We start from the raw sequence: 14195 nt of genomic DNA on the forward strand, positions 1-14195 counted from the left end.
AAAAGTACAAAATCAAAGTACACTACCAGTTGAGGATCTCAATGCTATGGCAGAGAAATGGCAATTCCATGGCCTGGAGTTCCTCCTAAATGGTTTTCCAAGTAGCCTGCAGAGCTTTGTTTTATTTAGTTTTTCTTATGGATAAGAAAAACTGTATAATGTAATGTATATGGATAAGAAAAACTGTATAATGGAAGAGACTGAAGAAATTCTGAGCAGTCATTTTGCAGAAATTTGTATTCCACAGAGTAGAGGTTAACTGCATGCCATTTATATACTACATACTGTTTACAAAGTTACAAGGTGTTAACCTCAACACAAAACAAGGATGCTAGAATAGTAGAAGTATGGTTTCTAAAAACAAGCTGTCATTCAATTCATATTTAAAAGAACTCTATTCTTCTTGATATAAACATGAAGACTTTTTTTTCCCCCCTCCTTCTTTATTTTTCTTCTGAACAGTCTGAAGCAGTCAGAAAGATACCTTAACCAAAAAAAATATAATCCACCTCTGGTGCAGCTGCTGAAACTTCCTACAATTTCCTAGCACTGCCATAGATTAAAGTCCCACATCAATATTTGATTATTCTTCAGCCATGGAGATTACAGCCGCCACCACCACAGTTTCCCTGTCACATAGCTGCTGCTAGATATCCTGGCCATACAAGCTGTTTGCACACAGACTCCACATGCAACAGAATCCTGTTGCTCTAAGCAACACTATTAGCCTCAAAGAAACAGTTATTCTCTAAGTAACCTTTCAATCTCATTGAACTTCATGATATCATGTACCCTTGTTACAGAGATCTGGCATGGAGGCTACTTGCTAACTGTGATGGTTGCTAATGGAACCACAAAATAATAAAGCAGTAGCCCTCAGACCTACTCAAAGGTCAAACCTTAATTATAAGTTTCTAAGAGAGGTCTCCCCTGGTCTCTCCCACCCTCACATTGCCTGTGTGGTATTGTTTTTTCTTTTTCTTCAGAGTTTTGATCATATTTTTTAAATTATTTATTTATGTGAGTGTGTGTGTGTGTGTACACACACACACACACACACACACACACACACACACATATATTAGTAAATGTCTGTTTTTCCGACTTGTTTGGATGCTGGATGCAGATAGGACTCCTACTCTTTTATCACTGTACTGCTAGACTTAGCACAGAACTTGGAATACCATACATACTCCAGGAGTAGTTCTCGAGAGATGGAAACTACTCAAGATATTAAAGGTGTTACGGTCTAAGTCCTTCAAAACTGGTAAACACCAGCACCACGGGCATCTTCAGTCTGGTCTGAAACTCGAAGGTCACTTGTTCTTCCCTGCTATACATGTATATTCTTGGTCTGTCATCAGGCTATTGGGGCAGCAGAAACAATACTAAATCCATAAGGAGTTCTCCCTTCATGGCATTCAAGCTTATCATCTGTAAGTAGCACCATGCTGACCAGTATAAATATGATGGTCTCTGGGTTTACAGTCACATGGACGCCCCTGAGTGCTGACCTTCAAAGACTTCTGAAATGTCAGAAGTCAATGAGATTGGAAAAAGCTTCTTGCAGTTGAGAATTATCCATAATTCTTGTGTTTTGAGGAACATCGGAGTAACATATGCTGCCTAAAACCAGACACTTTGATATACTCTTTTGATGACACAAAAGGACTGGGCACCACTAATCTGACAGAAGTATCTAAAGAGTTTGCATTTAAGTGATACCATGTCTTTGTGAATATCTCTGAGCAGTCCACCTGCTTGATGACAGCCAAAGTCCTAATCTATATATGAGTCACTGACTCATTCATTCAGTCAACAGTATTTACTAAGCCTCTATATTGTGCCAGGTTCCATTCTAGGTGAAGGAGTCTTCCCTTACTGAGTTTGTAAGAAACAGAGATGCAGTTCAATGGTAGAACACTCACTCACCTAGCATGTGCAAGGCTCTGAGCTTGATGCCCAGCATCTTAAAAAACACCCCCATGGATGTCTGAAATTGTGTACAGTGCCAAACCCTCTTTAGACTGCTTTTCTTATATATATATACATATCTAGAATAGCACAGTAAGAGATTAATAACAGTAACTGATAATAAAACATAATAGTTATAAAAACATACTATAATAACAACTCATGAGTTGTTATTAAAACTCATGAATTGTTTATTTCTGGAATTTTCCATTTAACATTTATAAACCACAGCTGACCACAGGTAACAAAGACTACAAAAAGTGAAACCGTGGATGAGGGGGAACTACTATTAACAGCATCTAGCAACACACAAACCAGATAAAACCTCTATGGAGTTTCTAGTAGGGAAGAGACAGACCATTAGGCAAATAAATGTACAGGATATTAAATACTGAAAAGAAGAGGCAGGAGACTAAGGAGAAGGGAGGAGAGGGAAAGGGGAAGAACTGGGGTGTAAAGTCAACCAAATTATGCTATGTGCATATATGAACATATCACAATGCATTCCACTTTTCCATATGACTGTAATATAACAATTAAAAACAATAAATGAATAAAAGGAAGATCAATCAAGTAGAGAAAGGGGATCAGAGGACGGAAAAGGGGAAGTACTGGAGACTAAAATGGAGCAAACCATGTGTTATGGTTTAGGTGTGAGGTGTCCCCAAGAAACTCGTATGAGACAATTCAAGAACGTCTGGAGGTGAAATGATTGGGTTATGAGAGCTTTAACCTAATCAGTGTATTAATTCACTGATAGGGATTAACTGGGTGGTAACTATTGACAGGAAGGGTGTGGCTAGAGAAGGTGGGTATTGGAAGTGTACCTTTGAGGTATATATTTTGCCTTGATAAGCAGCTCTCTCTCAATCTCTCTCTCTTTATCTCTCCCTCTCCCCCCCCCCCCATTCCTTTCTGATTTCCATGTCCTGAGTTGCTTTCCTCTCCCATACTCTTCTGCCATGATATTCTGCCTCATCTTGGGCCCGAAGCAACAGTGCTGGCTGCCTATGAACTGAGACCTCTGAAACTGGAAGCATCATAGATTTCCCTCCTCTAAAATTGTTCTTATCAGGTCTTTTGGTCACAGCCTTTAAAAAGCTGATAAAAAGTACTATGTTATATGTATTTATGAATATGTCAGAATGAACCCCATTATTATATATAACTATAATTCATTAATAAAAACATTTTTTAAAAACATTGAAAAGAACAAGGAAGAAAGGTAAGGAGTTAGTCTATGCCACAGGGAGTGGCACACAGGGAAGTTCTCATTGAGACAATCTAAGATAAGGTTTGAAAGACAGGAGGGAATAATCTATGCTGGTTCCTGGTGGAAGCAACCCAGGAGACAGACCTCAAGGTCAAAGTCCTTGAGTCAGAAAAGTAGCTGAGGGGCTCAAGAAACAACAAGGAGGACGGCGTGGAGAGTAGAATCAATGAAGAGAGGAGCAGATGGAGATGATGTCAGAGAACAGAGAGATGCTTCAAGAGAGAAAGCACAGGGCCAGTCTAAAATATTAGACTCGATGCACAGCGAGACAGAAAAGCATCCAGAAGGTTCCCAGCAGAAGAATAATTTCATTCTTTGTGGAGGGAAGGATCAATTAGGAGGAAGGCAAGGCAGCTGAATTTCCCTTTGGTCTTGCTATATGGGAAAAGCATAGCTTTTGTTCTACACTACCGCTAAAGGCATTCTGGAGCATATCCATGAACCTGCCCAAGGATCTGATATACTACCTTCCATCAACAGACGACAGAATTGCTACTTTTTGGTCTTGCTTCTTTAGAATTATGATATATCAGAAACATGGGAGTTGGGGCCAAAAAACCCTGGTTTTTAATCCTGTCTTATTCCTCTTACAGGACAGGAAGTGTGAGACAAGTTATGTTTTCCCTTTAGGAAAAAAGAATGATGAATATACTATCTGTCAAGCATGGGGTATGGCAGAGTGTGCAAGTGATGAAGAAAGGATGGCTGTTTCCATTGTTACTACTGAGATTTCTCTGATTCCTGTCAGTCATCACAGATCTCAAGGCTGTGTCCAACATTCACATGCTAGCCTGGTACAGTGGTACACACCTGTAATCCCAGCACTCAGGAGGCTGAGGCAGGAGGATTTCAAGTTTGAGGCCAGCCTTGGCAATTTAGCAAGACTCTGTCTCAAATTTTTTTTAAAAAGTGGTGGTGGTGTGACTCAGTAATCGAGCACCCTGGGTTCTACTTCCAGTACCAAAAAAAAAAAAAAAAAGAAAGAAAGAAAGAAAGAAATACACATGCTATCGGGTTGGGGATGTAAATCAGCTGGTAGAGTGAGTGCTTAGCATATGTGAGGCCCCAGGTTTGATCCAAAGAGAAAAGAGAGAGACAGAGACAGGGAGGGAGAATTGATCACATGCTACAAAATAACATGCTACAAAATCGCGGTGAACCCACAGTAGCGCCTTCCTCATTTACTGAACTCCATTTCCAAATCAACCACAGGAAATACCTTTTTCGAAAAGTAAAATACTCCGGACTTTTTCGAAAGTTGTTGTAAATTACTCCTACTTAGGATATGACTTCATGGGATTTAACAAGGGTGGCAGCAGTTGTCCTAAGATCATCAACAATCACTATCAGCTATGGATTCAGAACTCCCTCATTATGAGTGATGAAGACAAAATGATGATCATTCCCAGTCCTATGCCAAAACTACTTAAGAATTCCTGGATAAATGCTCTATTTGGGATCTTAAAACACTTACTTGTTAGCAAAACATGTCACCTTTTTACAAAAATAAAGTATGTTATTTTTTTTTCAAAGTAAACTCAAAGGCGTAGGGGTGTAGTTCAGTGGTAGAGTGTCTTGTCTAGCAAGGCCTTGGGTTTGATAATGGTGGGTGGGGGGTGTGAACTCAAAAACCTAATATTTCATTTAATAGATACTTTCATAATTTTTAAAAACCCATTCTTTTCCATCATTTTCTGTTTATTAAAAGCAGAAACCTCCAGTAGCCTAGCCACTCCCACTTCACACTTGCTAGTAAAGCCCCAATTTGCAAGGACCTCCCTCCCTTCTGTGCCTCCAGGGATAGCAGCCATGACCTTAGCTCAGGGAGAATTTGGATCCTGAATCAGACTATCACTGCAGTCCAATTCCCCAGCGTAACTGGGTTAAACCTATGAGGCAGTTCTGACCGTGAGACTCAGGGGAGGGACTGAGTACTGCAGCAGTGTGTTTCAGGAAGTTTTCTTTGCTCCCAAAAAGCAAACACCGGAAGAAAGAGACATTCTGTCTCTTGTTTTCCTGCATCTGTCTATGGAGCTGGAAGCCCTGTGGCAGGTTTGCTAAGCACCTAAGGCAAAAGAATCCCAGAGAGACTGGAGCCACATCTGGAGCCTTCACTACTTCTGGACTGCTGGTTACAACAAAGAATTCACTGCCCTTGCTGAACACAAGTAGAATTGGGTTTTCCTGCTACCAGCCATCAGCTAAAGCACTTGTTGATAAATGATTAATAATTTTCTTTGAATCCCATATAACAACAGAAATTTTATTTTGACAAATGACATCACATTTGCACAAATGAATAAACAGACAACCTTTCCCCTCGTGCTTATTCATTTTGGTCTGAATTGTAAGACATATTCCCTTCTTGAAATCATTTTTAAATTTCATAAATGAACTGAATAAAGTTTGAGGTTTTTTAAAAAATAATTAAATTTACTCATACTCTGCTTTGGTAGTTATTTATAAAAGCTAATGAAAACTCCATCCCACATATGCTCAAAGAATTCTAGTAAGAAGAAGCCTGGAAAGATGTATTGCAACCTCTGAGCTGTGTTTTCATTGTGAAGGTATTCAGCGCTTAATAGAATTGAAGGATTTTTGTTAAATAAGTATCTATTTCTCAAGGCCTGGGTTTGACCGCCAGCACCATGGGGGACGGGAGGGGAGTCTCACTTTTCACTCTTTGCTCTCTCCATATGTCAAGAAACCCATGGAGTATGTGTGTCTGTGCATGTGTGGTATATGTTTATGTGCACATATGTGTATACATATATATCTGAAAAAGCACACATGTATGTAAATCTAATGTTAGCAGATGTTCTGTCCCTGGAGACAACAGATTAAATACAACAGGGTGTTGGAATCAAACATTTTGCCTAACCATTTCACTGGACAACTGCTTTCCTGCAAAATAAGTTTCATAGAAGTTGAGTGTAGTGATGGCGTGCCAATAAACAGCATTTCCTCCCTTTCAGCACACAAAGAGAAGATGTTTATTTGCCTGCTTTCTTGGACACACATGACTTAAAAATGCATTCCTTGCATAACTCCATGTTGACTTTTTTTATATGTACAAAAGAAAACCTCTACTGGAGTCACTTATCTCAAAGCCAAATGAAATTCCTTCAAAATGTACTAAATAGAGAATCCCATTAATTTCGGATCTCAAAGCAAAATACATGCTCAACTTACACACAGCAACTGCTTTTAAGGACCCATGACAGAAGCTGCACAAGCAGAACAATAAATCTTGGCAACAAAACTTGCTTCTGTATAACTTCGAGAATATTTGCCATTTTCAGTTGACATATCAATTGTCCACTCAGAGAACCTTTGAGAGGAAAGCAGGGGCTTTAAATGGAATTTGGTTGTGCAGGTGGCTTACATGCTTACCTCAAGCTAAACTGGTTCAACACCAAAAGCTGACCTAGTCTCTGCTTTACTCTCTTTCAGTGATGTTTTTCACCACTGCAGATAGAATACACTAAGGAGTAGAAACCACTATGGAATGGGTATGGCCACAACCACCAGAAAAAGTCTAACGTCTGTCACGTTTTAACATTAAACACCACAGTCCTTACAATTTACATGTATTGATCTAATGAGAAAAAAGTATATGAAGGTGCAAATAAATGTTAATTGATTATAAGGCATTCATCATAATATTGCTTGAAATCTTTAAACAAAAGAAGGGGAAAATTATATTTGATGCCTCATTTAGCTATATGAACATGTCACTATAAAACATCCTTTTGAAATTATTTATGCCAAATCAAATTAATAAAAATCATGTTTTAAGTCACTGAGGTAGGAAAAAATGTATAATAAAATCCTTATGAAGAAAACATAATGTCCCCTAATGAAGCTGCTCTGTAAATCCAAATATGTGGACTGTTTTAAACAAGGTGTGTCTGCTGTTATTCTCGATGCCAGGAACACATTAATACTCCTTAACACGAGCCCCATCTCTCTGTTTGCTCTCTCTGTGTAGGAAACCTATGAATCTGTTACCAGATCTTCCTCACTTTGTGGGACATTTCATCCATCCTCACTACAAGGCTACCATCGCCTCAGATTCATCCATTTCATGACGTGTCACAGGTTAGGTTCCCCACACTTCAACTCACTTAGTTCTATCCAACTCCTAGGACACTGCAACCACTAATAACCTTCACACACTGCTGCCCCCACGTGAACCATGATTCTCCCTTCTCACCTAGTCTGAGTTACTTCTATGTTTTGCTGAGTCTGAACTTACACTTACTTTTGTCCTTTTAAAAGTCATTAACTTGACCTCCTATAAGGACAAAAACTCTACTACTTAAAGAATTCAAAGTGTTCCCAATATTATATGTAAATCTTTATGAGCAGCTTTTCAGTTCCAGGTCTAAATATGGTCACACATATAACTAAGCTGAGGATTAGCTAAGATTTCTGCTCTTTCAAGGTAGATATTCTAACAGTTGAATACCCTTAGTGGTAATAAGTGCTTCTTGGTTTGGTAGATCCTTGGAAAAAACTCATTTTAAACTTTATGGAAGTGAGAAATAATCTACTGAATTAAGGCCCTAACAAATGGGGTATGAGTTTTACAGCAGGTCGCCTTACCTTCTTAGCATGCTGCAAGATGTAAGTTAACAGATATATATTACTTACCATCTGCCAAAATATCTAAATATTGGAACTCATGGTTTAATCCTTATAGCAATAACAATATGAATGAGACAGTACTATTAATATCCCCATTTAAAGATGAAGAAAATGAGGTAAAGAGAAGTCTTGAGACCTGTTCAAGATGCTCCACCTTTTAAGTGGGAAGCCAAGATTTAAACTGGTTCTATGGCTCTGGAGACCATGCTCTCAACCACTGTGTGATAGGACTGTCCCTTAATTCTGAAAGTCCCAAAGAATATTAATATGACCAATGAGGGTATAACTGGGGGTAAGGGATGCAGGCTGGGGGAAGGTATCACTAAGAAACCTTCAGAGTGTAGAATTGAAGTGGGAGAGCAAAAGCATACAGTTATTATATGAAGGCCTAAACATGTCAGGCTGTTGAGAATTTTCATTTCTAGAATTCATTAGACTTCAATTTCATAAAATGACAAGTTTATCTTCATTTAAAAAATATGGTTTGATAAATTTAAATCCCTAAAAGTAAAAAACGAAGAAATCTACGAAGTCAGTCTTTGCCAGAGTTCCTATTTGCACAAAGGAAGAAGACCAAAGAACTTATTTATAAAGGAGGTATCACCTTATTGCATATCTAGCAATTCCTGAATTGGAACAGCAATCCATAAAAAACAGCACCGTCAAAGGAGTGCGATGCAGGCCCTTGACCATGCTCAGCCCATCCAAGCTCTTAAACATGCTCCAAAGACTTGTCCTTACCAAGTATTACTGCAACCTGTATCCCTTGAATTGACTAAGGACTTGGGGGCATTTAGGGCTTTATTTTACTTTATTTTTTGTTAAGTTCACAACTTAATTAGACTATAGCATAAGCCAAAATGCATTGATTTTCACCGCAAACATGACAACAAGCACAAACACTGTCACTGAAGTAATTTATACCCAGTTATGAGGAATATGCAAGTCAGATTTATTTTTTCCCAGTACTAGAGTTTGAACTCACAACCTTACATGCCATGCAAGTGTTCCTCCACTAAGCAACACACCCAGTCCTTTCTTTTATTTTGAGACAGGGCCTCTCTTAGTTGCCCTGGGTAGCCTCAAACTTGCAATTCTCCTGGTAGCCAGGACAGTCAGGCATAAATATTAATGATCAACAAAGGCAGTGGAACAGTGATAGCAGCTAACTTTTCAGTATTTATTACTCCAAGGCTCTGTGGAAAATACTGAACACATCTCAAATGTTCTTAACAAAAATCACTGCAACTGTCCCCCAATTTATAGACAAGGCAACTGAGATTAGAAAAATACTGACTTTGATCTTTTATCAAATGATAATAAACGTGGGAGTCAAGGGTCAGGGTGGAGCCCTTGCCTGGCACATGCTAGGCACTGGATTCAATCCTCAGCACCATATTAAATAAAGAAATACATACATACATACATACATATGTTGTGTTCATCTACAACTAAAAAAATTTTTTTTGATATGTGGGAGTCAAGATCCACACCCAGGATGATGAAGTTGGAGCCCGCACCTTTACCACCATAACTCATTCATCCTAAAACATGGTTTGTGAGCTTTCTCAATCTGTTTAAACATTCCCAAGGCTTCTAGATTACATAGTCACTATTTCCTAAAAAAAGCAAAGTGGAAGGGCTTGAGCCCTTCCTATATCCAACAAGCACGCCTGCCATATCCCCAGAGATTCTTGAGAACTTGGTTGCTCTATAACCTCCAGTTCCAACTTCCTGATGCCACAGAATTTTGTCTTATAGGGTGCCTCTTGCCTTCCATCAGCTGTGCCCTTCGCCCATGGTTGACATCCATTCCTCTCCAAGTAAGGGGCAGGTAAGGTGAGGTGCTCAGCACAGGATCTCCTTCCTGTAGTCAAGAGGTGCCGGGCTTGATTCCTTGTAAAAGGAGGCTGTTATGCCAAATCAATAAATGTATGACCTGACAGAGAGTCTGTAACTCAAGGCTGGAAATGGCCTACATCCTCTCTCGAGACCCAGATTCACAGTGTAATTGTGCCAAGTCATTAATCATGGGCACCCTAAGAGAAGAGCAGTCCCTGGGCACCTCAGCATCTCATCCCAAGGGGCATCTCAAGGAATAGAGTTTGCAGAGTCTAAGTAAATGATCATTATACTGCTAATAAATACAGTTATGACTTCTTTAGAAAAAGGATGAACCATATCAGGTGGCTTAGGCTAAGGAAGAACTGCTACATTTCCTTAACTGAAGGTACTAACAACAGCCAGTAGAATCAATTTATCAATTCCTCTTTCTCCCTGTCTCTAGCTCTGCCCCTCCCTCTCCCTCCTCCTGCCTCCTATTCCCTCCCTCCCCCATAAACTCTGGCTATGGCCCAAGACCAGAACACAGAGCCCTCCAATGCCTGTGTAGCAGCTAGTGGCCATCGACTTAGCAGGAAGGGCAGGGTCAAGCTGCCTGGCTTCCTGTTGAAGGCTGCCTCAGGCGTTCCCACTAACTGATAATGATACATTCACAGATCACCAGCAAGAGCAGATGCCAAATGAAGAGAAACAGTACCAGCATCTCTCATTCTGCCTTTTACATCTGTAGTACTTTTTTTATAACTTACTTGGTACTTACCTTCATAACAGATATGAAGTAAGAATTTTATTCTATGAAATACCCCAAACACAAATTGCATAAACCATTACCTAACACTAAACAGTACTACTTTATTCTTGGTGATGCTACATTACAGCTCTTATCCATGAAAAAGGTAACAGTATCCCCGTTCCCCACCTTCTATTTCACTGTCACATCTGGACTGTCATTGCAAGTCGCTTAATGTGATTGTATAGAAAATACTAATATAATATTTCCTTTATGGAAATGTCTTCAAATTCTTTGATGAATGCTATTACTTAGAAATTATTTTCTCCACATCAACTTATAGAACAAAAAGTGCACACGACTTAAGTAAGAGAACCTGAAAAATTAATGAGATTCATAGAATCACTACTGAAAAAACCTGTCAGTATTATTTTGTATTATATGAAACCAAAGACAAAAAAGTATGTGCCAACTGTATTAAGAATTACTGCAGGGCTGGGGTTATGGCTCAGTGATCGAGCACTTGCCTAGACCATGTGAGGCACTGGATTTGATCCTCATCACCACATTAAAAAATAACTAAATAAAGTTTATTAAAAAAAAAAAAAGAATTACTGCAACAAAACTGAAGAAAATTATGAATTTGTAATAGAGGGTCAGCACATGGGTGGACTACCTGTAGATATTTAGAATTATCTCCTCTTCCAAAATGTAAACAGAATCAACAAGCAAAAGAATCTTGGCTTAAGATTCATATCCAATAATCTAACAAAAGAATCTACTGCATCCGGGAAGTCAGGACCAGCCTAGATGGCTAACACAAATCTGAAACAGAAAGCAAATTTTTCTGATTTAGATACTTCCCTTCTCTTCTGCTAAATCATCTCATTAGGATTGATGGACAAATGTTTCTGTATTTTTCTAAACCCAAACTCAGTACTTCAACAGCTGATACAGAAATTCATTCACCCAGAGGAGTCAGCTGTCACAGAAAATTTTCTCCAATAGTGGAAAGATTACATAATGCCGATCTGCACAAGAACTAAGGAACTGGGCCTCCAAAGGCAAAATAGTATAAAGACCTTGTTCTCTTGCCAGGTGACCAAACAAAGGAAAGATTCAAGCAAGGCTTTGGGGAGCTATTGATTTCAGCAAATATTTATTGACCCTCTACACTGGGTCTAGCACTGTGCTAGGAGCTGAGAATACTTGGATGAACACAAAAGACGAAAAAATTATTTGTTTTCACTGAAGCTCTAAGCCAACTCTAAAATCAGATTTCATGCGCTTACCTAGAGAAAAATCACCAAATACGGAAAACTGGAAATCAATAAAAATAAGGAAAGAACAATTTCCTATAAGAATAGGATAGTTCCCTAGTGGGGGAAAAAATATTATTAAAGCTCTAATACAAGGTAACACACTAAATTACATAGGCTCCCTTGTAAATCAGATTTAGATTATAGCTGAAGAAAACAGTAAGTTAATATGCTTAGAAAACACTAAAAGCACACATTAACACAGAGATTTCCTTAGAACAACTAAAAGAAGACACTTTAGTTGTTAGAAAACCATCTAATACAGGTTCATATACTAGAGAACATAAATTATCAGTAACAAAATTCTAAGGTATCACCTTCTATTACAATTTTTTGTTGTTGTTGTTTTTGTGATTCCCAACCAATTTTAATGCACCTGTGTCAATTTTGTTGAACTATTGACAAAATTGAAAACTTAAGATTTGGTAAGCCAATGCAGCTTAGAACAAATGGTACTTTCCAATATTTAGAGAAATGTTAACTTAGACACCCACCCTAAGCATTCACTTTATAATTCCCATATTGCCACTACAGTCAAGCTTATTCAGAAAAACCAACCAGAATTATAAGGGCCAGACACACTGCAAATACACCACACCCCACATCATATTCAAGGCTCAGTATCTTCTGACCACCTTCAAGAAGCTGATGATTTATTCTTTGGCAGTTCACAAGAGATTCTGGTCAAACCATAATAAAATGTCACCATATCAGTCAATATTTACTGAGTACCTCTTTCTGAAGTTAACATTGGATTAGGTGCTTAAGGACAATAGTTTGACTCAATAAATTTTAAAAAATATATATTTAAGACATTATTCTCAGAATTCTTCAAACAGTTGTATTGTGAAATTGCTATTGCTGAGAAATTTGAGGTTCATGTTCAATGTGCTGTCCCTCTTTCAGTCCCAAAAGTTCCATTTTGCATTCTCCAGGCTTTGGTAAAATATCAGGTATGGTCAGGTCAGGCCAGTAGTACCTGTGCACCGCTTCAGCCCCCACGCACATGGCCAGGAGGCTAGCCGCGAACATTGTCAGGTAAGTGGTCATGGGCACGCCCATGGGCATGGTACGAGGGCTGCACAGAGAGGGAAAAGGCAGGTTTAGAAGGCCCTCAGCTCACAACTAGACCAGGACCGAGGCGCTCGGGTTGGCCTTCAGTTACAATTGAGAGAAGGAAAACAAAGGTAATCAGCATCAATAATTCATTTTTTCCCTGCTGGACTGAAAATTACATGATGATTTACTGGGAAATCAAATATAGACCCATAAAAAATAGAACCAAAATTCTGTGCCAACAGAATTCAGAAAAATGCATCAGTCTGCTAGTAAATCGCCTAGTTATCCAAGAGCTCAGACAAAGAAACAAAAGGAGCTATAAGTGTCTACACACGTATCATTAGAAAAGATTATGTAGCAGATACTATATCACCTTTATGTCTGAGGGAAGATCATGTGGCCCAGAGATAAGGAATGGTTTTTGTGTCAATTCAAGTGAAAGTGGTTGCCACTAAAATAACCACAACTGTAATAAAGAAAGCTTGTTTGATGATACATGCACAAGACTAAAAGAGTAAGCGAAAATGAATACATAATTACAATGTGTCACCTTGCTGACATGGATTACACCAACAAGCATAATTCTGCTAAGATTACATACCGATAATTAGCCTTCCAATGTGGGACGGATAATACATAGTTCCATTAGCACTAACTTAGGATTATTTTAGAAAATAACTGCAAATTCTTGCTCAGAGAAAGCCATAAACAGGAAACCAGCAAATTCTTTACTATTCATCTTTTAATTTGATAGAACTTACTAAAATAACCTTTCTCTTAAAAGACACATTCTAAACTCTTGCAGAAAGAAATGTTTTAAGAGCATGTAATCTAAAGTGAGATTCAAAATAATTAATTGGTAGCCATCTACCAATCAGAATAGTGAACAAATGCAGGATAAAAAACAAAACGCAGGGATTAGGGTACAACTCAGAGACACACGCTTAACATGAGCAAGGCTCTCAATTCCACCAAAAATAAATTCACCCTGCAGTAACTTTGTAACTAGTTGAGATATCAGACTAGCGTGTAACTATTTAAGAATTCAGTGAAGCAATGAATAAAGGCATTCATGTATTGACAACTATTTCTACACAACAAAGAACTAAGGTTGTTGGGTTTTGGTGAAAAACAGAAGGCAATGCCTCTACGTATTATTAGAATACACATAAAAGGGCTGGTATCAATGATCACAGGTTACTCTGTCACTTCAATTATGAAAATGACTGTTACTGTGAATGTCCATACTTTGTTTATTTATTTATTTATTTTTCTTTCTTTTCAAGAAGGCTTGCATTGAGTTAGAAGACATAAGTTTTTCTCTAACCCCAGTTTCTATGGGAATCCC

The 14195-nt window shown here is 38.5% G+C and overlaps 2 protein-coding genes across 2 annotated transcripts in view; both read right to left on the reverse strand.

Moving 5' to 3' along the window:
- Window positions 1-14195, reverse strand: part of Gnaq (G protein subunit alpha q) — a 281187-nt gene that overhangs the window by 238964 nt on the left and 28028 nt on the right. The gene's annotated exons all lie outside the window — the stretch shown is intronic.
- LOC124964256 (protein BRAWNIN-like) lies at window positions 12644-12856 on the reverse strand. The gene has a single exon (XM_047524219.1). It carries the CDS (start codon window positions 12854-12856, stop codon window positions 12644-12646), a length of 213 nt encoding a protein of 70 aa, XP_047380175.1.

Source organism: Sciurus carolinensis, chromosome 14 (assembly GCF_902686445.1).
Source record: "Sciurus carolinensis chromosome 14, mSciCar1.2, whole genome shotgun sequence".
Classification (NCBI taxonomy): domain Eukaryota; kingdom Metazoa; phylum Chordata; class Mammalia; order Rodentia; family Sciuridae; genus Sciurus; species Sciurus carolinensis.

Coding starts and splice junctions, on each gene's coding strand:
- LOC124964256 (XM_047524219.1), bottom strand. CDS start 12,856: ATGCCCATGGGCGTGCCCATGACCACTTACCTGACAATGTTCGCGGCT.